Source organism: Crinia signifera, chromosome 7 (assembly GCF_055691185.1).
Source record: "Crinia signifera chromosome 7, ASM5569118v1, whole genome shotgun sequence".
Lineage (NCBI taxonomy): Eukaryota > Metazoa > Chordata > Amphibia > Anura > Myobatrachidae > Crinia > Crinia signifera.
This window is the reverse complement of record NC_139223.1, coordinates 50,057,764-50,084,944: the sequence shown is the minus strand read 5'-3', so window position 1 is coordinate 50,084,944 and position 27,181 is coordinate 50,057,764. Positions and strand designations below refer to the sequence as shown.

The 27,181-nt window shown below is 45.2% G+C and overlaps 3 protein-coding genes across 4 annotated transcripts in view; 1 reads left to right on the top strand and 2 right to left on the bottom strand.

Annotated features, from left to right (window-relative positions):
* Positions 1–27,181, bottom strand: part of EARS2 (glutamyl-tRNA synthetase 2, mitochondrial) — a 126,219-nt gene that overhangs the window by 98,678 nt on the left and 360 nt on the right. The window lies entirely within an intron of this gene.
* LOC146020148 (WAP, Kazal, immunoglobulin, Kunitz and NTR domain-containing protein 1-like) lies at positions 2,998–5,249 on the top strand. The gene has a single exon (XM_083153024.1). It carries the CDS (start codon positions 3,060–3,062, stop codon positions 4,569–4,571), a length of 1,512 nt encoding a protein of 503 aa, XP_083009150.1. The 5' UTR covers positions 2,998–3,059; the 3' UTR covers positions 4,572–5,249.
* Positions 9,580–25,823, bottom strand: METTL26 (methyltransferase like 26). 2 transcript variants are annotated; one of them, XM_083153035.1, is made up of 6 exons: positions 25,555–25,823; positions 20,727–20,886; positions 18,792–18,851; positions 14,281–14,348; positions 11,272–11,350; positions 9,580–11,007 (listed from the first exon to the last, which is right to left on the bottom strand). In XM_083153035.1, exons 1-6 carry the CDS (start codon positions 25,749–25,751, stop codon positions 10,960–10,962), a joined length of 612 nt encoding a protein of 203 aa, XP_083009161.1. In that variant the 5' UTR covers positions 25,752–25,823; the 3' UTR covers positions 9,580–10,959. The 2 variants fall into 2 exon arrangements, with proteins under 2 accessions (XP_083009161.1, XP_083009162.1); XM_083153036.1 differs by having other exon boundaries at positions 25,533–25,794.

The window sequence follows — 27,181 nt, the reverse complement described above, 5'->3', positions numbered from 1 at the left end:
AACAAAAAAAGATAAACCCTTTTCTGTACATTTATTTGGTATCTATGTGAATAAATCCAGGCTGGAATACCCAATGTCCTCAATGAAGAATATAGCATAGCCACCTATAATTTGGCACTTCTATCATATAGTATCTGACATATAGGGAACTTTTACCTGGGCAACCAATCAAATTGTAGTTATCATTTCTCTGTTGGATTCTAGAAAATGGTAGCCAGAATTTCATTGGTTGCTATAGGCTTGACTAGCTTTGGTAAAAGCTATCCCAAGGCATGGATGTAATTACATGATTCCTGCTCAGTAGTTACAAGTTTGAAACTTGCACAGAAAATCTAAAAAAACAAAAGAAAATAGTTGTCTATCTATTCTAGAATTAGTACAAACAACTGTTTTACAGACAATCATTTTACATGCTGAAAACCCAAATTTCAGAGCTCTTAAACTCTATCCTGGACCAGATTTAACAATGTTACCCCAGCAGCTATCTCTGGGTAATATCGTTTGTTAAGTGCAAGCACACATTGTAGGAATTTTACTAAGATGGGAGTTCTACTTCCCGGGATTTCAGGATTAGACTGCGCATGCACAGTCTAATGCCGGGATTGAAAAAATGCCCCGGGATTGGCATCCCTAGCTGCAACCCTGCATATCTGAGCAATGACTGATGAGTTAGTGGGGACACATAAATGCCACTACTAACATCACACTTTAGACCAGGCTAAAAATACAATTAAGGAATATATAAAAGTGAACAGATATATCTATAAGGTTTTTTCCCCTTTCCCTCTGCATGTTGCTGCTATCTATCGCCCACCTGGGCTTCCCAAACCTCAATTTCTGGAAGATTTCTCTGCCTGGCTCCCCCATTTCTTATCCTCTGACATCTCCACCATCATCCTGGGTGACTTCAATATTGCTATTGACAGTCCACCATCTTTGCATGCTTCCAAACTCCTCTCTCTAACCTCCTCTCTCGGCCTCTCCCAGTGGTCCGACAACTCTACTCATGAGGAAGGCCACTGACTTGACCTTGTTTTCACCAGGCTGTGCCAAGTCTCTGATTTTACTAACACTCCCTTCCCTCTCTCTGATTACAATCTCATTACCCTCTCGCTCTCCTCCTTTACTCCAAGCTCACTGACACTGAAATCATGCAAGTCTACTCTAACCTGCAGAAATACTAAAGCTATTACTTTTCCACAACTTTCCACCTCCCTGCAACAGCTCTCTAACTTCTACATTTACCTCTCCTTACTCTGCTGTTTCCCACCTCTACAAGACACTAGAAACTTGATGAAGTGGCTCCAGCTTCCCATTACACCCCACATAGGCTTAGATGCCAACCGTAGCACTTCAAAACAACAAGACAACTACAATACAAAATCACGTAAAGTAGACGCCAATGGTGTAAATCTCGTTATATGACTGATTTCCTCACATATAAGACTAGCTACCACTCCTACTGCAATGCTTTGGACACTGCCAAACAAACATACTACCAATCTCTCATCTCTTCTCATGCCACCAACTCTAAGCAACTTTTTAACACATTTAAGTCTCTTCTGTACCCTCCTCCACCGGCTACCATCAGTGCACAAGAACTTGCCTCCTACTTGAAGGACAAGATTCATAACATCCAAGATGAAATGGTATGCTCTCTCAACCTCTAACCCAATTTTTTCCCCTGCTGAACCCTCTGGCACTTTCTCTTCATTTGAGCCCACAAATGAATAGGAAGTATTCAGTATCCACACTCTTCTTATCCTCCTACTCTACTTCCTCTCCTCTTGATCCTATACCTGCACAAGTCACTAAAAATATATCTCCTGTGTTTATTCCAACCTTAACTAAAATCTGCAATCTCTCTCTTGCTGCTGGTACTTTTCCTTCTCTGCTCAAACATGCACTTATTACTCCCATTCTGAAAAAAACCCCACAATTCTGACCCTAACTCTCTCTCTAACTATCGTCCTATCTCTCAGCTCCCATGCCTCTCCAAGCTACTGGAAAGACTTGTCTACTCTTGTCTCACACACTTTCTTAACTCTCACACCCTAAAGAACCCACTACAGTCAGGCTTTCGCTCTCAACACTCCACTGAGACAGCACTGACTAAAGTGGTGAATGATCTGGTTACTGCTAAGTCTAAAGGCCATTACTCACTTATTCTTCTAGATCTTTCTGCTGCGTTTGACACTGTGGATCACACTCTTCTCCTACAAATACTACACTCCCTAGGTCTTAATGATACAGCCCTTTCCTGGTTCTCATCTTACCTATCTGATCACTCTTTCAGTGTTCGTTTCTCTGACTCTACCTCCTCTTCACTACCTCTTTCAGTCGGAGTTCCACAAGGCTCAGTCTTAGGTCCTCTGCTTTCCTCAATCTATACTTCCGCTCTTGGCAAACTAATAGGCTCTTTTGAATTTCAGTATCACTTATATGCGGATGATACTCAAATCTCTCTATCAACCCCAGAGTTGTCACCAGTGGTTTTGGGCAGAGTCTCTGAATGTCTTTCTTCCACCTCATCTTGGATGTCTTCTCGCCAACTGAAACTCAATATTTTCAAAACGGAACTACTTATATTCCCACCAGCCAAGAACAGTTACCATCCTGATATCTCCATAAATGTTGACAACTCGACAATCTACCCTACCCCACAAGCTCATTGCCTAGGGGTCATCCTTGACTCTGAACTGTCATTTCTTCCCCACATTCAATCTGTCTCCAAATCTTGTTACATGCGTCTAAAAACGATATCCAAAATACGACCGTATCTCACACAAGACACTACTAAATCTCTTATCCATGCAATCTCTTATCCATGCATAAGCTAGTTATCTGCTAGCACAGGTGTAGGCAACCTGCGGCTCTCCAGCTGTTGTGATACTACAAGTCCCAGCATGCCTTGCCACAGTTTTGCTATTAGTGAGTGCTTCTAAAACTGTGGCACAGCATGCTGGGACTTGTATCACAGCTGGAAAGCCACAGGTTGCCTACGCTGATGCTAGCATATAGCAGGTTTTCTCTCTCTCTCTAGAAAGAGCATTACTGAAATGGCTATAGTCTATGTAACAATGCCTCTTTGCAATAATGTTTTCCAGGATTGTGAAGCATTTGAGAAATGTTGCACAAATGTTTGTGGACAACACAGTTGTGTAGCTGCCCGTTACCCAGATTCCGGCTTGCCAGCTCCTGGTTCTCTCCGTCCTGCTACCTGCTCCAGCTTTGTCTGTGATCAGCAGGGATCAGTCTGTGAAATATGGGAAGAGCGTCCAGTCTGCCGCTGCCGGGAGAGATGTGGGAAACAGCCAGGTTTTACTTGTGCCTCGGATGGTCTAACTTACTATAACAGTTGCTTCATGGATGCTGAAGCCTGTGCCAGAGGCATCACCTTAGTGGAAGTGCCCTGTAAGTTTGTGTCCTCCTGGCCTATTACAACTGCAGTCCCTTCTGAGACCACCCTACAGACAACCCAGTCTCCCACCCCTTTGGAAGTGCCTGTGCCTCCTGCACTGTATCATTCGCCAGCCTCACAATCGGTGACCATCGGTGGTACTGTCGGGCTACAGTGTGAGTCTAGTGGAAGCCCACAGCCAGAAATCCTCTGGGAGAAGTTGGGCGATGGACCTGCGTCTCCACTGATGCGACCAGACCAGATGTATGGCAATCTAGTAGTAACCAATTCTGGGCAGCTTGTCATCTACAATGCTCGGCCTGAAGATGCAGGAATTTATGTTTGTATGGCAAGGAACTCAGCGGGGCTTCTTCATGCCCAGTTCCCCCTCTCTGTTGTCAAAAAAGGTGCCAACCCAGTGCGTGCAGTCCACCCATCTCAATGCCTAAAGCACCCAAACCACAAGGAGTGCCAAGGTCCTTTGGTTCTTTATTGGTTCTATGACCCACAAAGTGGTGACTGCCAGACCTTCCTTCATAAGGAATGTCCAGGTACTACCAATATCTTTCAGACTTATGAAGAGTGCCGGGCATCATGCCAGGCGAAACCACCTGATCTCTGCACACTACCACCTGTAAGAGGCCCATGTAAGGCTCCAGAATGGAGATGGGCATACAGTCCGCTCATGCGCCAGTGCTTTACTTTCATTTACGGTGGATGCCATGGTAACCAAAACAACTTTGAAAACAGACAGGCCTGTGATAATCGCTGCCCGGTTCCACGTGCCAAGCAGTGCCAGGGATGTCACCATCGAGGGCGGCTTGCACCTAGCTTGTGCCGTAGTGACTTTGTGATTGTGGGGACGCTTGAGGATTCTGGGGAGGAACGAGAGCTACGGGTGGTTCTTGTGGAGGTACTAAAGGACGACTATATGGGTCTCCACCTTTTCCACACCAAGTACCTGGAAGTGACTGTGGGAGAGAGCGGAGGGAGGGGGTGTGCTTGCAACAATCTTGCTCTTCCAGGGAACAGTGAGCTCTTGATTATGGGAGAGGTACAAGATGGCATGGCTTTACTGGGGCCTACTAGTTATGTCCGCCCTGCCAATGAGAAAAGACTCCGAAAAGTCAGAGACATGCTTAAAAAGAGGACATGTCAGATGCTCAGCTGATTTCAAATACAGAACACTGTAGAAAAAAAATGTAATTATCAATCAATAATAGCAGGCTAAAGAAACAAACTAAATAGAAAATATCATTAGCAAGCTGCTTCTCCTAGCCTTCCACAATGTAAAAAAAAAAACCCAAAAACACCTGGGCCTCGACTTTGATTCGCAGGCAAAGCCGATGTTCACAGAGTTCAGTGATCTTTCTCTTATGCCCGCGTGTGAAAGTTCCTAAAAACTCCTTTGTACATATGCACAGAGCCACAATTGCAAGAGATGCACAGTCTCTGATATGTGCTGGGTGTTCCTTGGTGGTTGCGGTTCAGACGCCTGAAGGTGGTTCTTGTTGGAATGTTGCGGGCCTGTCACTGAAGTGGTTGCATACTCAAGACACTTCATCACTCATTTTGGAGGCTATCCTCAGAAAATCTGCACCTGCCAAAGGGGGTGCAAGTTTCCAAGGTGCAAGTGATGGTTGCATTTAAAGTAATTTTACAGTACTATCCATTTAAACCGGGACACTCATGAATTACACAGGTTCTGTGGTTGCCTGACTTCAAGCCTACATTTCAACTAGTTTTAATTAGCTACATAAGCAATGTAATTCATGAGTGTCCTGGTTTAAAAGGGCTAGTACGGTAAACCTAATGTGAAGACAAACAGGGTGAGATTTAATAGGATGAGAGATTCAGAAAGTGAGTGATTTGGTGAGAAATCTCCAGTATTTTTAAAGCGGCAATCATTTACACTGCAAAACCAGTTTGATTTTGCAGTGTAAATGATTGCTGCTTTAAAAAAACTGGAGATTTCTTACCAAATCACTCACTTTCTGAATTGCTCATCCTATTAAATCTCACCCGCAGTATTAGTGTTTGTAAACTTGTAAAGTGAAGGGATGATACCAGCATCAGAATAGTCATAGACACCAGGGGAAGGGATGATACCGGCATCAGAACTATAGTCATAGACGCACGGCTGTACACCAGGGGAAGGGATGATACGGCATCAGAATAGTCATAGACGCACGGCTGTGCACCAGAGGAAGGGTTGATACCGGCATCAGAATAGTCATAGACGCACGGCTGTACACCAGGGGAAGGGATGATACCGGCATCAGAACTATAGTCATAGACGCACGGCTGTACACCAGGGGAAGGGATGATACCGGCATCAGAATAGCCATAGACGCACGGCTGTACACCAGGGGAAGGGATGATACCGGCATCAGAACTATAGTCATAGACGCACGGCTGTACACCAGGGGAAGGGATGATACCGGCATCAGAATAGCTATAGACGCACGGCTGTACACCAGGAGATGGGATGATACCGGCATCAGAACTATAGTCATAGACGCACGGCTGTACACCAGGGGAAGGGATGATACCGGCATCAGAATAGCCATAGACGCACGGCTGTACACCAGGGGAAGGGATGATACCGGCATCAGAATAGCCATAGACGCACGGCTGTACACCAGGGGAAGGGATGATACCGGCATCAGAATAGCCATAGACGCACGGCTGTACACCAGGAGATGGGATGATACCGGCATCAGAACTATAGTCATAGACGCACGGCTGTACACCAGGGGAAGGGATGATACCGGCATCAGAATAGTCATAGACGCACGGCTGTACACCAAGGGAAGTAGACGCACGGCTGTACACCAGGGGAAGGGATGATACCGGCATCAGAATAGTCATAGACGCACGGCTGTACACCAGGGGAAGGGATAATACCAGCATAAGAATAGTCATAGACGCACGGCTGCACACCAGGGGAAGGGATGATACCACCATTAGCATATAGCAGGTTCCGAAATGTGAACCTCAAGAAACCCTGACGGACAAAGATTTAAGTATCTACATGCTTAGCCACAGGTGACTTAATTAGTACCTCAGTGATTTAATCATCTGTACTGAGCCATGGATATACTTTAAACCTGGATCGCTGGGGTGCCTTTAGGAGCACATTTTGGAAACGGTTATATAGTCACAGAAGCCACTATGGCAAGAGACAACAGTGCGGGCTCAGCAGCCAGTGACCCAGAATCAGGTCCCTCATTTTTCACGTGATTGCTGATTTAATTTCTGTTCTTAAAATGCCTTTTCTTTTGTATCATTCGGTGATTACGTTTGTTAATAAAATGAACAGCAATAGTAGTTTATTCACGTCAAATGTAAGTAATTATGGAGACGTTGGACCAAAGTCACATGTGGTCAGAGTTGTTATAACTGCTGCTTCTGCTTCCTTCTGCAGTAGTGATACGAGCTGCATCCAAGGGCGTGCAACATGAAAATACCTGTCCTCTTCCCTCCCCCTAAATAGGAGCATGTAATAGTGTATACACACTGGATGATTTATCGTAATGTTTCTGCTCCAAATGACAAATTATCCAAATTATCATCTAGAACACAGGTTCTCAAAATCGGTCCTCAAGAACCCAGACAGTGCATGTTTTCCAGGTGTCAGTGAGTAATGAATACACCTGTATACCTGCTAGATGCACTTGTTTACGAACAATTGGTCTAGTGTGTACCCAGCTCTCTGCTCGTTACAATTACCCCACCTACATTACAACGTGGTTTTGTCCTGTTGCTTGTTTGCTTTACTGATCAGGTTGAGTGTTGCAGATGGGAAGTTTCTCTTCACCTCTTTGCTCTCTATCCATTGAAAAGTAAACAAAACCTTTGAAATACATCATATGACATTATGAAATTATTTCGGAATAATTAAATATTAACTAGTGCAACATTATCTGCAAAGTTATGTGCAAGACTTTCTTTTAGATTTCAGAAACTATTGCAGTACCAAAATTAGCCACAGTAGGGAGCACCATGCCCAAAGTACAAATTTTACTTGTACAGTGGCTAATTAAAGGGGTGTACACAAGTCTGCGTGTACAGCCAAAAAGACACTGCAGTACGTAGTCCAAATATTCTTGCCTATTTGGCCAAGGGTGTCACATCGCTTTTGCCTGCTATGTACACAAACCTTCTAAGCAATTTTGACGATGTAGTCAAAATCATAAAGGGGGTTATCCTAATCCACTCTTTCTGACAAAATCCTTCTTAGATGGACAAAACCATGTGCACTGCAGGGGGGCCAGATGTAACATGTGCAGAGAGAATTAGATTTGGGTGAGTCATTTTGTTTCTGTGCAGGGTAAATACTGGCTGCTTTATTTTTACACTGCAATATAGATCTCACTTTGAAGTAAAACCCCACCCAAATCTAATTATCTCTGCACAAGTAACATCTGCCCCACCTGCAGTGCACATGGTTTTGCCCATCTAAGAAGGATTTTGTCAGAAAGAGTGGATTAGAATAAGGCCCAAAGAATGATAAATCAAATAGAAACAATTAAAATAATAATAAAAATAGAAATATAAATAAAGATAAAGTAGGCACCTGTAAAAGAAACTGGTTAGTAACTTAAGGTTTACTATCCTTTTGGAGATATTAGGAGCGTGGTGGTGATAGGAGCACTCTGCCCCTATCTTACCCTGCCAGATGGACTGTCAGCGGGATTCTGCAGCCTGGAAGCTGCTGTCTGCGATCGGGTCTGCTTCCACTTCTGCCCCCCACCTGGAAGCTCCCGGATCACATGGTGTTGATAGCGGCGGGCTGATGTTTTCGATAAACCCGGAATGCTGGCTGGTGTTTGCCGGGCTCCCTGCTGTGATGCATCCTGCTGTCTGGCATGGTCAGATGGGGACAGAGTGCGCCTATCACCACCAAAAGGAGAGCATACATTAAGTTACTAACCTTTTTCTTTTACAGATGCCCACTTTATCTTTATTTCTATTATTATTGTTGTTGTTTCAATTGTACTTATCATTCTTAATAATTATTCAGTTAAACTTAATTCATTGTTAAGCGCTCCTTCCCCCCCCCCATATTTGAGATCTTATATAATAGGAGCTGATCCAACCAATAAGCGCAGAAATACCATATATACAATGTAGTCAAAATCTCTTAAAAGAATCGCCCCGTGTGTACACAGCTTAACGTGACTACACATGGTGAGATCACCCTGCAAATAGGACGGCCACAATCTCCCTGCAAGCCGCCAGTCTTTGTACAGGTGGCTAGCGCATGAGCACAGGGTACACAGCGGAGCGACCAGATCTGAGTCGGACCTTGGTCCTTATTCTAGTTCACTCTGACAAATTTCTTCTTAGATGGGCAAAACCATGTGCACTGCAGGTGGGGCAGATGTAACATGCGCAGAGAGGGTTAGATTTGGGTGGGGTTTTTCTTTAAAGTGAGATCTATTTTGCAGTGTAGAAATAAAGCAGACAGTATTTTCCCTGCACAGAAACAAAATAACTCACCCAAATCTAATTCTATCTGCACCTGTTACATCTGCCCCCCTGCAGTGCACATGGTTTTGTCCATCTGAGAAGGAATTTGCCTCTAAGAGTAAACTAGAATAAGGCCCCTTATGTTTGATTCTGGCTATGCAATTTCCCTTGATTGCCCCAGAGCACAGAACCATCCAATATTTACGTGATATTTGACAATTACCGATATGACTGTACTAGAACACTAAACTGTATACAATATAGTCAATATTGGCTTGTTCGTTCAATCCGTTTTTTCTTACGATTCTGATCCCACGGAGGCGAGCATCGGCATTGCAAGCTGTATAAACACGGTGTAATTTGTACTAACTTTTCTTCCGATTTTGACTATATAGTCCAATGAGTTTGCGTGAGTGGACAATGTCAATTTAAAGACTCCCCAAATTATGCGTAAGGAAAAAACCTTGAAATCCCTGTTTGTACAGACAGGCTGGAAACCAACCTGTACTATTACTATTACAGGAGATGGATAAAGAACCAGCGGACATTCAAGTTTAATCAGAGGAAGACAGCTAAAAATAACCAGGTAAGAGTAGTTTTTCTGACCACATGTATGCGTATTTTTATGGAGATGCATCTAACATCTTCCAGTTACACTTTTACATTTCCAGAAATATATGTACACATGAAATAAGAAAATATCATTCCAACACATAAGAAGCACATTTAATAATCAGCTCCCATTTCCCCAAACTCCTTTACGCTGTAAGTAAGGCTATTATCATTGAATGGTCATATAGGCTCTTATTCAGCTTGAGTCGGATGGCTCAGAATGTGGATGGACGGCCGATGGTTGGCATGTGCGGAGGCGTATCTGCGCATGTGTGAACGCCTCACACGTACGAACACGACGTGAGTTCCATGCAGAAAATGATCGTACGGAACCATCCGATCAGGGGTTGGAGAGGGGCGTTAAGGGCTGTTTGGGCTCATTACCATATGCGTACGCCTCAGGTTTCATGGGCGTTCCCATGAAACCACTGGGCGTACGTATGGTAATGCAGCCGTGACGCACGTGTGGGGGGTGGACATCTGACATAGCCGGATGTCAGATGACCGCCCATATCCCTACTTTCATACAGAAAAATGTCTGAGTGGTCTGGAGCACTCTGTGCTGCCTGACCACTCGGTCCATCATTCGATGGTCGGCGACCATCTTGAGGATAGGGGGGAGGTTCCCACAGATGGAGGAGGTGTTTACATGAAACATCCACTCGTGGTCCGTTCGGTATCTTACCCCATTCGGACGGTGTGAGTGATCCGTAAGGTAGGCGGGGCTAAGAACACTTGGTTCCTGTCCGAAATACGCATCCGTCCGATTCAACTAGAATAAGAGCCATAGTGAGGTAGGATGGACTTCGATTGATATTTTACCATTTCCTGACACTCTGCTGACCCACCAGCCTCAGATTGATCTTACACGGAGGAGTTTCCAAATAGTATAAACTGGAAGTGTGCTTGCCCCTCACGGGACAGAAAAATGGACACAACTATAGGAATGGGCAAAGTAAAAATGTATATTAGAGTATAACAATGCTAACTCCAGCAGATGCAGTTACCTGTGGTGACACCCACATGGCATTAAAGCTGTACATATAGCAACAATGTTTCCCAGCATAGCATACAATGGGTACGGAGAAGGCAGCCTATCCATGTACCCGGTGGCTGAATTCAGATGGTCTGTGGGCAGTGGGAGGAGTGTAATTAGGCCTAACTGACTGCCAATGCATGATGGGAGTTGTAGTTTCTTGCTGGCACACCTGTGAGGTGACTACTCTTAGTGTAAGCACCATGTATAATTAATGTTTCCAGATTTAATAAACATAAATATCCGCCGCATACGTAAGCACCTACGAAGCACCTCAGCCGCAGAAAGGCAACAGCCAACATACAATACACCCATTTATGTGGATACACACAACTGCATGTATACAAGAGCGCAACCTCATGACAGCCATAACAGGATTTCTGCGCCTGTGAGAAGTCTCAGGTTACAGCCTCCATTCCAGACAGGTAACTCCAGGTCACAGTTTACGGAAGATCAAGCACTTGTTATTTGCTGGCATGTCTACCTGTAATAAAGCACACAGTCTGGGGTCAGTGGCACAAAGGTGCGAGTGTGTCACAAGGCGGGAGACAGACATTGGTTAATCGTGGTCATGTGACTAAGGAGGGAGAGTCTATGTCACATACGTCAGACTCCAAAGTACAGACTTCAATGTGTCTGTCAGTGCAAGTCAGAGGAAGCAACATTAATTGTTAGATTATTAATTTTAAATAGTGAAGTATCTTAACGTTTGCATCGGTTTGATCATCAGATTTGAGGTTTTGATTACCATTCTCTCCAGCGTCAGCCCGCAGATCGATGCCAGCTCCTGCAACTGTGAGGTGTCCCAGATTCCCCAATCTGGATTGCTGCAAAGAATAGATATATCTCAGCCTGTGCAGAATACATGCAATAAAAACTGGGAGTACTGTATGTTAGGAAGGGAACAATGGGTGTGAGAGGTTCCAGTTCCACATAATCAGTACAGAGAGCAGATGATATAAAAATGAGCTGGTATATACGCCTCAGGCATTAGTTAATAATAAATTGTTAGGCTGCATGTTGAGGAGGTGTAATGGTGTGTACACACTTGTACAATGTGCATAAGATTTTGACTAAAATGCAGATTTGACTAAATGCAGATTGTATGGGTTTTAACCCTTGCGATCCCGATGCGCGCTCCCGTATCGCAGCCAGAAAGTCTTGACTGCATAGACTATATAGTGCAGATCTGCACTATATAGTCTAAATTGTATGCAGATAGTCTAAATTGTATATATTGTAATATAGTCTAAATTGTAATACAGTCTAAATTGTACAAGTGTGTACACACCTTAAAAGTGCACTTTATTTCAGTAACATTGTAGCAAAGGGATATAATCAGTAGGTGGTGCTGGTGGGAGATAGCAGAGCAGGAACAACCAGTACTTAAAACTGGAAATACTGTAGTAGGGCAGAAATGGAGGTATTATAAGAGTAACAGCAGAGGCTCAGCACTGGGATCTAGCATGAGGTATTATAGGGGTGAAAGCAGAGGCTCAGCACTGGGATCTAGCATGAGGTATTATAGGGGGAAAGCAGAGGCTCAGCACTGGGATCTAGCGTGAGGTACTATAGGGGTGAAAGCAGAGGCTCAGCACTGGGATCTAGCATGAGGTACTATAGGAGTGAAAGCAGAGGCTCAGCACTGGGATCTAGCGTGAGGTACTATAGGGGTGAAAGCAGAGGCTCAGCACTGGGATCTAGCATGAGGTACTATAGGGGTGAAAGCAGAGGCTCAGCACTGGGATCTAGCATGAGGTATTATAGGGGGAAAGCAGAGGCTCAGCACTGGGATCTAGCATGAGGTACTATAGGAGTGAAAGCAGAGGCTCAGCACTGGGATCTAGCGTGAGGTACTATAGGGGTGAAAGCAGAGGCTCAGCACTGGGATCTAGCATGAGGTACTATAGGGGTGAAAGCAGAGGCTCAGCACTGGGATCTAGCATGAGGTATTATAGGGGGAAAGCAGAGGCTCAGCACTGGGATCTAGCATGAGGTACTATAGGGGTGAAAGCAGAGGCTCAGCACTGGGATCTAGCATAAGGTACTATAGGGGTGAAAGCAGAGGCTCAGCACTGGTATCTAGCATAAGGTATTATAGGGGTGAAAGCAGAGGCTCAACACTGGGATCTAGCGTGAGGTACTATAGGGGTGAAAGCAGAGGCTCAGCACTGGGATCTAGCGTGAGGTACTATAGGGGTGAAAGCAGAGGCTCAGCACTGGGATCTAGCATGAGGTATTATAGGGGTGAAAGCAGAGGCTCTGCACTGGGATCTAGCATGAGGTACTATAGGGGTTAAAACAGAGGCTCAGCACTGGGATCTAGCATGAGGTACTATAGGGGTGAAAGCAGAGGCTCAGCACTGGGATCTAGCATAAGGTACTATAGGGGTGAAAGCAGAGGCTCAGCACTGGGATCTACCATGAGATACTATAGGGGTGAAAGCAGAGGCTCAGCACTGGGATCTAGCATGATGTACTATAGGGGTGAAGGCAGAGGCTCAGCACTGGGATCTAGCATGAGGTACTATAGGGGTGAAGGCAGAGGCTCAGCACTGGGATCTAGCATGAGGTACTATAGGGGTGAAAGCAGAGGCTCAGCACTGGGATCTAGCATAATGTACTATAGGGGTGAAAGCAGAGGCTCAGCACTGGGATCTAGCATAAGGTACTATAGGGGTGAAAGCAGAGGCTCAGCACTGGTATCTAGCGTAAGGTATTATAGGGGTGAAAGCAGAGGCTCAACACTGGGATCTAGCGTGAGGTACTATAGGGGTAAAAGCAGAGGCTCAGCACTGGGATCTAGCGTGAGGTACTATAGGGGTGAAAGCAGAGGCTCAGCACTGGGATCTAGCGTGAGGTACTATAGGGGTGAAAGCAGAGGCTCAGCACTGGGATCTAGCATGAGGTATTATAGGGGTGAAAGCAGAGGCTCAGCACTGGGATCTAGCATGAGGTACTATAGGGGTTAAAACAGAGGCTCAGCACTGGGATCTAGCATGAGGTACTATAGGGGTGAAAGCAGAGGCTCAGCACTGGGATCTAGCATAAGGTACTATAGGGGTGAAAGCAGAGGCTCAGCACTGGGATCTACCATGAGATACTATAGGGATGAAAGCAGAGGCTCAGCATTGGGATCTAGCATGAGATACTATAGGGGTGAAAGCAGAGGCTCAGCACTGGGATCTAGCATGAGGTACTATAGGGGTGAAAGCAGAGGCTCAGCACTGGGATCTAGCATGAGGTACTATAGGGGTGAAAGCAGAGGCTCAGCACTAGGATCTAGCATAAGGTACTATAGGGGTGAAAGCAGAGGCTCAGCACTGGGATCTAGCGTGAGGTATTATAGGGGTGAAAGCAGAGGCTCAGCACTGGGATCTAGTGTGAGGTACTATAGGGGTGAAAGCAGAGGCTCAGCACTGGGATCTAGCATGGAGTATTATTGGAATAACAGCAGAGGTGTAGCACTGGCACACAGCATGGAGTATGACTGCAGTAACATCAGAGGGGCAGCAATGGGACTTAGCATGGGGTATTATTACTGTAACAGCTGACAGGCAGCTCTGAGACCGACCATGGGGTATTGTTGGAGTAACATTGAAGGGGCAGCACTGGTACCTAGCATGAAGTATTGTTGGAATAGCATCAGTGAGGTAACATGGGGAGAGCAGCGGGGCATTAGAGCAGTGGGTGTACAGTAATGGAACATGGTATGAAGCATCATACAGAATAGCAGACAATATACACGGACTAATACCTGCTCTTCAAACTGTGGTGAAAATCAATATTACTCTGAGGGGTCAGGACGCCATTGACAGAGTACGGCTGTGAAGAAAACAAGTAGAGTTAATGCACAGATAAGGCATTCCAAGTGCTGTCTACAATGGATAATCAATCTCAATTCATCTTCTGATTGCCTTATTCTCTGATTCCTCTGCTTGGCCTGACAATAGAAGCCATGCTGCAGGTGACCAGTGGCGATTATTAGCAGTATAAGCGCTCTCGCTTCTTCCCAGTACAAATATACACAGTACTGTGACTGTATCCCTGGGGATAATGATGCATTAGCCTTACTGAATTTAACAAGTAGGAAATTAATCTGGTCTTTTAACCCTTTCAGTTCCGACGTTGCTGAGAGAGATGTGCAAAATATCCACATCAAATGCCAGGGCTGTAGTCGAAGAATATGAATCATTTTAGTTATTGCCGGCAAAGATCTCAAGTCAATGAATTGAAGCTTAGTTAAACCTTTGAGTGCCAAGTGAATATGTCAAAATTGGTGTGAAGATTGCCAAGCAATATTATATAGGATCTACAGGGGAGAAGACAAGGGGAAGTGCTGGCGCTCTGGGGTTACGGTTGTCAAAGTACTTGTGTGCAACAGTTTAACTATAACTAGGATGGCAATGGTGGCTAAGAACAATAACTGTTGGCTGGGTGTTGTGGATGATGTCCAACGTGAGAAAGATAATGTCCCACAGAGAGGGGGCGCTCTAGTCTGGCAAACTTTAGGCTGGGAGTTCAACAGAGATTGTCCCTTACGTCAGGGTCAGATGCGATGTCTGTACCTCAGGTATTAGGGCAGGGCTTGACAAATTTGTAAAAAATCTAGGAGCCAGAATGAAAATGTAGGAGCCAGAAAAAAAATAGTGACAGTGTGCGCCAAAAAGTAACACCATAATGCCTATTACATGTCACATACCCATTACATATTACACCACATGCCACAATGCCCATTATGCCACACACCATAAAACCTATTGCATACTATGCCACACACAATAATGCCCATTACATATACCACACTGTAATGCCCAGTACAGGGTAAACCAAACACAGTAATGCCCATTACAAATTATGCCACACACTGTAATGCCCATTATATACAATACCACACGCCATAATGCTCATGACATATTATGCCACATATGGGTTTCTGACATGATGCCAGGCAGGAGCAGATCGAGAAAAAAATTACAGAGGGGGTGGGCACCATTGCAGGATCATGGATGAGGATCCAGGAGGTAGAGATTGGCAGGGAGAGCTGGCAGCAGCCTCTGCGTAAGCAGCGGGTTCCGTGGCTGGTCATCCTATCAGGAGCACTTACAGCAGCCTCGGGTGCCCCATTTAGCAGACACATAAGCAGATGGCCCCACGGTGGGTTATATGGTTCAATATAACAGCCAGCCCGGCGGCAGCCAGCAGACTGGTGCACAACTCTCCCGGCTGCCGCTGTATCAGAGAAGGTCCGCAGCGCGATAAGATGCCCACAGTAGTGCCCTGCACAAGATGCCTCCAGTAGTGCCCTGATGCCAGCAGTAAAACAAATACAGTATAATACCCCCCAGCAGCAGTAATGCTCACCACCACTGCCTGGCCTCTTCTTTTGCTGCCTCCTTACTTATTGAGGGAAGAAGTCGAGGTCACTCTTCTCCCACCACACTGGGTGACCCCAGCAGGCATTTGAAATCTGGCGCAAGCTCGTGAGCCAGACAGCCAATCACTGACCCCGGCTTCAGGCACTCGCGCTTCAATTGGCGCCACATTAAAAATATAGAATATACCTCCCGTGTCCCTACAGCCAGGCTGTGCTGCCCTGCGGCCAGTTAAAGCACATGCCAGTGCGTCCCTGCTGAGCTGATCACAGCAGAGGGGATCGCACAGCGTTGACACGCCGCTACGCTGAGTGGGAGAGGAGGCGGGGTGAGCAGGTACATGAACATGGGATAGCTGCGGCGTGTCAGGGGAAGGACAGATGCATTTTACAGCTGACAGCTGCTCACACCAGAGAAGGTGAGTGGCCTGTCAGCATGGCGTGGGTAGCTGGAAGCGCTTACACGCTGCTCTGAGTTTAGCAGCGTGTCAGCTCTTCCAGCCACATCCCGCCCTGAGATGTGTCCTGACCTATTGATGAGCGCGGCTGTCAGCCTATCGGCGGCCGGGCACAAGGCAGAGTAAGAAAAAAAAAAAACGGGCAGGGTGCAGCGCCCCGCAAAAAGAAGCTAGCGGGAACGCTAATTATAACCCACTGCGGGGCCCGCTGCTGTCCATAATTCAAGCCACCACTCTGCCCGGGGTTCTGCTTCCTGGCAAATCTGGTCGCCAGGAAGCAGAATCTGGTCGCCAAGGCGACCTGGCCCCTGGGTTTTGTCGAGCCCTGTATTAGGGCATGAATCAGTCACTCCTTGATAGGTGATGGTCTGTGCAGTGAGGGTGAGGGGACATGAGTGGGATATATAATAAGGAGGGCCAAAGACTAGTGCTCAAGTCAAAAGCACAAAATTTATTGGCACTAAAATGTAAATAACAGAAAACGAAAAAAAAAACAAAAAAAACACACTGGATGGATATACAGGTACAGTTACCAGTGTGTGGGTTGTGTGGCTATCCCAAAAGCGTTTCGTCCTGTTTCAGGATTTTTTCAATGGTAGGTGCAGAGTGTGACATACGATATATAATATACCTTATATAGGAAATATAATCTTTGGGTACTTGTTTCCTAGAACGGCCACACCGATTTTGATCGGGACGGAAAAATCGCGTTGGTCGCATCGCAAGTGACCGACGCGATGGACCCGATTTTTACATTGAATCAAATGTGAATAGGGTCCCTGGGACCCTATTTTACATTGGATTCAATGTAAAATTGTCCCCAGACCCCAAATGGCCCCATTGTTAACGGCACCCCATGATTGATGCCAACCCGAAGCGAGGCGAGCGTAGCGAGCCCGCGAGGGGCAGCGGTACGCGTCCTCCGACCTTCTCATACCCCTACTATCCACATCGGCATGGAGTTGAGAATATAAAGTGTGGCGAGCGCAGCGAGCCACCGAGCCCGAAGCGTGGCAAGCGCAGCGAGCCCCGCGAGGGGACGCGCATTACTTCACTTGTGCCATTATAATGGCACAAGACCGACGCGATGAACGCAATTACAATGTTAAAAATATTTTAACAATGAACCCTATGGCAAAATCGGGTCCATCGCGTCGGTCGCGTCGGGGGCCATGTTAATGCACGCGACCGACGCGATGGACCCGATTTTGCCTTTGCCGGCAAAATGGACCTGATTTCAAAGGAAATCGGGTCCATCGCGTTAATCGTGTACCTTAAGTTAAGGTACACGATTACTCCCGATTGTGGCCGTGGTAGGAAACAAGTACCAATCTTTGTTTTTTTTTTACACAACTTTTTTTTTTTAATTTGAATTCATATAACTAATGTGAGAGGCGCTGGCATTTTTAGTCAATATTTTCAATATTTTGTGCATCTCTCAAAGAGATGTTGGCACTGAAAGGGCCAAAAATATTGTCAGAAGAATCAACTTTATTGGCCATGTATGTTTGCGTATACTAGGAATTTGGTTTGGATTGCTGTGCAACAGCCGGTTAGGTACAGTTAAACACATACAGGTATACGCTAGATGTACCCTGGGGGATATAGACACGGGGAACACATACCCAAGCTGCACAGCGCCTAGGCAGCCATCAGCAGCGCCACTGGTCGTTGCAGCAGCCGGGTAGATAACAATAAACATATATTCGCACTTTAAGCAGAGACAGTACAGTTATAGTGTGCACAGTTCCTAGGCAGCCATTTGCAGCGCCATCTTGAAGGGCTCAACAGGCTATCTTCCTGAAGGGAGAGCCAGCGTGGGTTGTGGTGGTAATGGGGGGGGGGGGGGGTGTCCTGCCAACGTCGTGGGTGTCATGCCGGGGCCCCATGGCTAATGTGCCTCCTGTCCCGGCCAGGGGGGAGGGGGTCGCTGAGGGTCCTGTCTTGTCCTGACCTGTGCCCTCCACTGGAAGTGATCGATGGTGCTGCCCGCCTCCACCGGGTGTCACTGCGTCCTACACTCCCTCTCCTCTCAGCCTTCTCCTTTCCGCTCGGAGCTCACTTCACCTGCCAACTTCCTCCGCCTGACTCCTCCTCTGGAGGCCGGGGGTGGTGGAGCTCCGTGGATGGGAGAACGGAGCTCCACGTGCATGCGACCATCACCGGCCTCAGTGTCATCACAAAATAAAGTGTGTAGGGGGGCTGGTATCATGATGGGGTGTAATATAACTCACAGACAATAACTAGTCAGACATGCATTAGTTAGACACTGACAAAACTTAATGAGTCCGTCAACCTGTCATGTCGACCATATGGGACTGACCTACTGATAATTGACCTGATTAGATAAACCCAGTGGCCCCTTGTCTATTATACACATATGATGAATCTAACTGCTGCATAGACAGAATTTAGGGCTAGTAAGTTTCATCTTACCCCATAGGTGAGGAGAACACCACCTGGCTGTAGGACCTGTCCAGCACCAGTAAACAGACCCTGTTGGCATAAATATAGGGTAGTAAGGACAGATGCTTGATACAGTAAGAGAACAATCAGGTACATCTGTATGTATGGACGCCAAGCATTATGACACATTGGTACTGTAAATCTGAGGTACAGTAGGAATAGAATAAAATGATAAAAAAGTAAATTATGATAAAGTTCAAGACAGGTATAATGACCAATGACAGTAACATTGGAACCACAAATCTAGCACTACAAAACACTTGTTTTTTTCCGAAGGTCTCCATCTAATCCACGACAGGTCTGCACGATCTTTTTTTTTTTTCAAAATATTTGTATTAAATTCTCATAAAAAAAAAAAAAAAAGAGATACAAAGTACAGATATGCAAGGGAATATCATAAAAAGGAAAAACAACACAGTAATCAAATTGATATATATATATATATATATATATATATATATGTCAAAGAGAGAAAAAAGAAAACAAACACATTTCCCAACACGAATAGAGAAAAACAGAACATTTTTTAAAATATCAATAACACAAAACCAATCTGTGTAATCCCAAACAGGCACAGGATCTTGTCATGATAATGCCATAACCAACTAATGAAGTTATTCTAGGGGGCCGAGTATTGTGTAACCACACTGTACTTGCGTTATCTTATCAAGAGCCAGGACAGATGTAAATCCAGAAAAAAAATTCAAAACGGAGATGCCAGCAACAATTTATAAGACGCTTTGGCTACTGGGATTTGCCCATTATGGATATATCAGCTGGTAAAATTATAACAATAGTACAGGAATAAGAGCATTGCAATTATGCGGCTGACAGACTAATGGGGTCTGCTGGATATTAATTGGTCTGGGCCAGTGTACTCCCCGGAGAACACTGGCCCTGACAGATCGCTATGCACACAGCGCTGACACATCGCTGGGTGCTGAGCGGTGTTGCGGAAGCATTCTGAGGGATCTAGCATTGCTCAGAACGCTTCAGCTTCTCCACATGTATAGGCCTCACAAGGTATACAGCTAATAACCATATAATGGACAACGAAGTACCTTGGTATTACTATAAGAGAACTGTTGTATGACATTTGACAACCATTATGTCACTAAGGTCTACAGGAACAAATTCCTGAACACTGAATGACAATAAAGATTCCCACTTGGCCAATAAGATCTTGAAAATGTTTTGGAGGTGGCCGGTTTTCCATATTTAAGAACAATGGGCTAATATACTAAGCCCTACAGAGCTCCACAAGTGCACATGCGTGAGCAATGAAACACCGGACATCCGGTGATGTGGAGTAAAGTGCTCACGCAATAGCGATGTGCCTACAAAATTGCAACTCATGTTGAATTAGGCCCTATGCATCTATACAGGAACAGAAGGTAAGACACAGGCAGTTTACAGTAATCATTGAGACTGACTGCATGCTTGACTGGCCATTTATCATAGCTTGTAGAATCCATAGGAGCCGATTGGTTATTACTTTATCTCTCTAACAGACAGATTCAAATTTCTCCTTAGATCCCCACAATGTGTAAGCGGAAATGAGCATTAACTGGTGCCTGGGGGATGCTGGCGGTTCTGTAACGAATTATATCTATGCGGGAGGTCAGACTGCATGAACCACCCTATAGCTTAACCCTTTGAGTGCCAAGTAAAAATAGGTGTGAAAATTGCCAAGTAAAACATTTTTATTTAATGTTTACCTTATATAGGGAATATAATCTCATTTTAGGCAACATTTTTCATTTGAATTTATATATCAAATGTGAGCGACGCTGGCATTTTAGTGGATATTTTGAACATCTCTCACAGATGTTGGCAATCAAAGGGTTAATGAATCTGCCCCTACCAACGGTTGGTGCAAATAACAGGAAATAAAACGTCTGTGACCTGGGTACAGCTGGGCTCGGAGATATGTATCATGTTGATGCAGACAACCATTTGCAGAGAGTTAGGCTCCAGGCCCCAGGTCTTCCAGCTCTGAGAGGCGTCCAAGGTACGGGGCTGTTCTACATTCACAAGAGACCCTTTCTGGATGTATTCAGAGATACTGTGGGGAAATGACAAAGTACATTCATGCTGCAGTATTTATTCTTCTACAAACTAACCAAGTACATCTAATACAGACAACACTATAAACTCATACTATGTAATCTTCATAGATCCTTTCTCAACGCATTATTACTGATCATACTACTCTAATCATTTAAAAAGTGACATTTGAATGCAGCTCATGTATCTTTTTTTATATCAATATTCTGTACAAATAGCTAAAAATATAAAAAGTAAAACTGAATCAGCAATTTACAGCAGCTTCCAGTAAGTACTGCAGTTACTGTACAGTAGCAAAAATATGCAAAACATAACATGGATAAAGCAGAGAGAAATCTGAGCTGCTGGACTCAGACATATCATATATATATATATATTTATTTACAGTTTCTTATATAGTGCAGCAGATTCCGTTGCGCTTTACAATAGTAATATATATATATATATATATATATATATATATTCTTTTACCTCACCATTTTTAGATGTGTTTTTATTATTGAATAATGAACAGCAGAGATTCTCATTAGGACCGTCTGTTCGGAAATTATTCCAATTGGTTATGTAATACATTACATCAAACAGATATGTTTTATAAATATTGGAATGTACTACAATTTACAAGTTCCCCCCTCTCTTTTCTGTACCATCCCCAGTTTTACCCCTGATGAAGTCTTAGAGACGAAACGCGTCGGGTTCTTTGTTGAAATAAAAAGACGATTCATCCTGAAACGGACTGTGCTTAATCATTGTGAATACTACCAACACTGAAAACAAGGAAATGTATTTCAGATAGTATCTGTGATTTTATCGTGATATAATTTTGGGAGGTACATTGTATGTTCTCGGTAGAGCACCCCAATTGCCCCCCTTTCTCTTCTATCCGTATATATTGTTCCTCACTAACAGGAGGAATTATTGGTGGTGCTGCACACACAACTTAATGCAATTCAGAGTCAACCCCCCCCTTTTTTCACATATATATATATATATATATAAAAATTATTTATATTTATATATTAGTATCCGTGTGACTCCAAAACTATATATATGACTAGCAAATGCTTAGAAAGCTAGTAGATGTAGTTTCACTAGCTGCCAAGCTGCCAACAGATGGCAGTGTTTCCTAGACACAGGGTCACAAATATATATATATATATATATATATATATATATATATATATATGTGTCCCTGTGTCTAGGAAATACTGCCATCTGTTGGCAGGAAGTGAAATGACATTGAGTGAAACTACTTCTCCCTCTCACACATGCACAAACTCAGAAGGTAGCAGACTAGCTTTCGAAGCTTTTGCTTCAAGTGGGCTTACTAGTATAAAATAAGTGTACTAAAATCATGAGAGTAGCCTGGCTGTAATTTTTGGGGTATCAAAAAAAATCTACAGATTAATAAATGCAGAAGGGAAAGGGACAGCAAGTCTGAGAAATGCATGTCTGTTTGTTTTGTTTAGTAAGAGAGCTTTATACGTACACACGTTTCTTACATTATGGCCATGTTTTTGCACTCATTACCTTTTCTTAATCATATTTTTACACCAATATTTTTTTTACAGAAAGACAAATGTAAAACTGCATATATAAACCAGTGGAGGAGCATGGCTGTATCTATTGTGCGTGTCAGTGTGTCACTGAGGAAGTCGCGGTGTGTAAAATACGTTGGTGCTCATGCTGAAGTAGACGTGTGCTTTCAAATATTCATTTCTATAAAGATACACCTAATATTAGCATATTTAGGCCCATATGCTAGGGCAGGGGTAGCCAACTCCAGTCCTCGAGAGCTACCAACAGTTCACGTTTTCCAGCTCACCTCACAGATACACAGGTGCACTCATAACTCACTGACACATTTTAATAGATCCACAGGTGGAGCTAAATACTTAACTTGTTATTCTGTGAGGAGATCTGGAAAACGTGCACTGTTGGTAGCTCTCGAGGACTGGAGTTGCTACCCCTGTGCTAGGGTATGGGCATACTTCCATCTAGATTCATATACACCCAATCAGCACAATGAAAGGACTATTTGTCTTGAGGACGAGCATGGATTGCCATCACCTGTGGTGAGCCAGGTAATTGATAAGAAAGGTGTTTCACCACAGGTGATGGTAATCATACATTACCAGGGAAGTCCAGGAACAGAGCATGTTCTCCCTGAAGGAGAGGGTCAGAGGGCGCCTGATTTTATCTAAATCGTATACGATATCGCATACGATTTAGCGGCCGATTCGATCCGCAATGCGATTTTGCGGCCGATTTTCATGCTATTCCACCCGTGCACACCCCCACTATCCAAGTCAGACCAAATCGTGGCGAGTGGACTCGGTACGCGTCCTCCCGACCTGTTCATACCCCTAAGATCCACGTCGGCGTGGAGTTGACGTTATAAAGCGTGGCGAGCCACGCGAGGGGACACGGATTGCTTGACGTGTATTCTGCGTGCGCTCGCCGAGCTTTGGGATCGTTTTCCGCATGCGCTCGCCACGCTTCGGACTTGCCACGCTTTATAAAATCAACTCCACGCAGATGTAGATAGTGGGGTATGAACAGGTCAGGAGTACGCGTACCGCGTCCGCTCGACACGCTCCGGGCTAACTTGGCTAGTGGGGATGTGCAAGGATGGAATAGCATGCAAATCGCAGAAAATCGGCCGCAAAATCGCATCCGATTTTTGCATGCGATTTGCGGCCGATTTCGTGGGTGCCGTGACAATACACAAGTACTCAACCATGTGATATGTTATATGCACCTAAGTGCATACCTCCAAACATGACCCTCTCCAGGAGGGACACATTGCTCTGTATCTGCACTTTCCTCTGATTGTATAATTGCCATCACTTGTTTTGAACAGGTTAAGTTATAAGAATGGTGTCTGAACACAGGTGCTGCCAATCATAACTGAAGAAGAAAGTCCAGAGAGGGTCATGTTGGGAGGTATGTCAGTGACAGTTGCTACAGGGGTGAATTTGCCATCAGAGGACGCTACCTAGCACTAGCGACTGTTTTCATCATCAGTATATGAACCAGCCCTCAGATACATACCGCCCACATGACCCTCTCCAGGAGGGACACAATGCTCTGCTCCTGGACTTCCCTCTTGATGTATGATTACCATCACCTGTGTTGCAGCACCTTTGTTATCTATTAACCTGCTTAACACAGATGAGGGTAATCATACATTAAGAGGAAAGTGCAGGAGCAGAGCAATGTGTCCCTCCTGGAGAGGGTCATGTTGGGAGGTATGCAGATATCATACATACGCCATGGTTGCCTACCTGACCCTCTCCTTCAGGGAGAAAATGCTCTGTTTCTGGACTTCCCTGGTAATGTAGGATTGCCATCACATGTGGGGAGCTAGGTAATTGATAAGAAAGGTGTCACCACAGGTGATGGCAATCATTCATTACCAGGGAAGTCCAGGAACAGAGCATTTTCTCCCTGAAGGAGAGTGTCAGGTAGGCAACCATGACATACGCACCCTTTCCGCCTCATCCACAACTGTCTGATCTGTACATGGACGTAGGCATTCCCCTTTTTTGTGTTAATACACAGCACACACTTCACGCTCCAGAACCGCACACTCTCCTAATTCAACATTGCTCTATGGCAGGTGCAGTTTTATACGTCAGACTATGGCCTCCAACGTAAACAGTCTTTATATTGTGTATGTATCAGCTTAGTTACCCCCCTTCCCTACCGGAAATACCCATTGTAATTAGCAGACCATGTATCTGATTCTGTAATACTAAGCTAACCATGCTATCCCTTTCAAGCCTGAATTTTACCTGTTTTTTACTTAGTCACAGAACCTGAATAATTCATAATCTTCCTGGATTAAAGGGAGAGTATGGCAAGCCTATGTACCACATCTCTGAACCCCAACAATTCAGGGAGCACGCAATATGACACTGCAAAGTGATTATGACCTAAAAGGTGGAGAGTCAATGGTACGACACCAATTTGTCTACATGCATAAGGTTGACCTAGAAATGGTGTACCGATACCGTTGCATGGCTTGCGAACATCATGCCAGGTTTATCGTTACCGAGTCCACATGGATGGAAAAAGTAGAAAAAACTCCTGTTGACCTATTGACTGTCTACCTGATCACCAATCATGGGATACCCTCTAACGCGCACATATCCACAGACTTAAAAAAATATGTACTGACGGACTGCGTGCTGCATTGACTCCAATAAATCCCCCTCCATACCGGGTAATAAATAATATGATGCCTCCATAATCATATCACTATCATTCATATCCATAATATCACACCTCCCAACATGACCCATTTCAGGAGGGACACAATGCTCCTAGACTTTCCTCTTAATGTAGGATTACCTTCATCTGTATTGAACGGATTAATTGATAAGAAAGGTGATGTCAAATCATAAATTAAGAGGGAAGTACAGAGCAATGTGTTCCTCCTATAGAGGGTCATATTGGGAGGTATGCCATATAATATGCTAGTGAACGTGTATGGAAATAGGTGCTGTGTTGTGTATCGTTTTCATGCCGTTGTGTAACTAGAGGGGCACCGGCTGGCAGCGCATGCTGGGACTTATAGTGCTTATAGAGCGTATATACAACCAGCGTCACGTGGCGCTGGCCCAGTCACGTGATTCTCACCTGGGCCGGTCACATGTCTCACCTCTGCAGGCAGCGCCGGTCCATCTCGGACGGCAGCCAGCGCACGTTGGGCAGAGCCCGGGCGCAGTGGGCGGCATGCTGCCCGGTGCCGGAGGCCACCTCCAGTACACGCACCAGGGGGGCCGTCGGGCTTATGTACTCTCGCAGGACGCCGAGTATCGGCTCCTTGTTCCTGTCCGCGGCTGCGGCCACCAGCATCTTCCTCAAGCTCGCTGTGCCGGCTCCCAGACTGCTGTTCGCCAGAATCAAAGATGGCGGAATTAACACTCCCACAACCCCCTAGCACAGCGGCCCTCCCTTACAGTTCACTTCCTGCTTTTCTTATGTTTGTTCTAGAGATGGGCAAAACGGATCTTTTCGCGGACCCGGGTCGACCTGGGTCGGTCGGTGAAAAGATCTAGATCCTTTGGGCGGCTCTGCGGCTCAGTTTGTGTAAAAAAGACAGTTATTTATGGTTTGAGTTAGTGTACCATACCTCCCAACATGACCCTTTCCAGGAGGGACACAATGCTCTGTTTCTGGACTTCCTTCTTAATGTTTGATTGTTATTACCTGTGTGGAAACACCTTTCTTATCCATTTACCTGTTTAGAACAGGTAATAGCAATCATTCGTTAAGAGGGAAGTCCAGAAACAGAGCAAAGTCGTAGGTCAGAGATGGGGAACCTTTGGCCCTCCAGCTGTTGTTGGACTACACATCCCAGCATGCCCTGCTACAATTTGCTATTTGGCCATGATAACACTGTTGCAGGGAATGCTGGGATGTGTAGTCCAACAACAGCTGGGGCCAAAGGTTCTCTAACCCTGACCTAGGTGGTGCACTTAACATAGATAGTCGTTTGGTCGACTGATCTAGGTCGACATTAGGTCAACAACACTAGATCGACATGCTGAAAGGTCGACGTGGAACAAGATCGACATGGTTATAGGTCAACATGAGGAAGGTCGACAGGTCATAAGGTCGACATGGGGATTTTCACTGTTTTTTGAGCCGACATGTGCCGACAGGCGGTATTTCATGCCCTACCTTCCACTAGGGCATGGAGTGAGATTATAATAGTGTGGCGAGCGAAGTGAGACACTGTGCCCAAAGCATTGCGAGCGATGCGAGGGTCCGATTCTCACTTCCAACTGTGTCCATGTCAACTGTGTTGACATTCGGGTCAAAAAACAGCGAAAACCCCATGTCGACCTTATGACCTTCCTCATGTCATCCTAACGTCCATGTCTACCTTTTCCCATGTCAACCTTTTCCCATGTCGACCTTTCTGCATGTCGACCTAGTGACTGTCTGACCAACGCTTGTCTGACGAACAATCCAGTTCCCAGGACCTGGGTAGAAGTCCCGTGTAAAGGGACACGGCGTGTCCCATTTACACTGCCGCTGACAGGGGTCTGACCCGCTGAAGACCCGGGGTTTTGCAGCGGTGTAAAAGGGGTATTAATTTGCTCGTTGCCAAGGGAGACTAAATTTGCTCATTGCCGAGCCCCCCCTCCCCCCCCCCAAATGAAAGTTAAAAGAAGGCCCCCTCCCCCTCCAAATTAAAGTTAAATGTACTACACAGCCCAGCAAACAGAGATCTAGTAAAAAAAAAACAACACATGTGCACTGCCTAATTTATGTCTGTG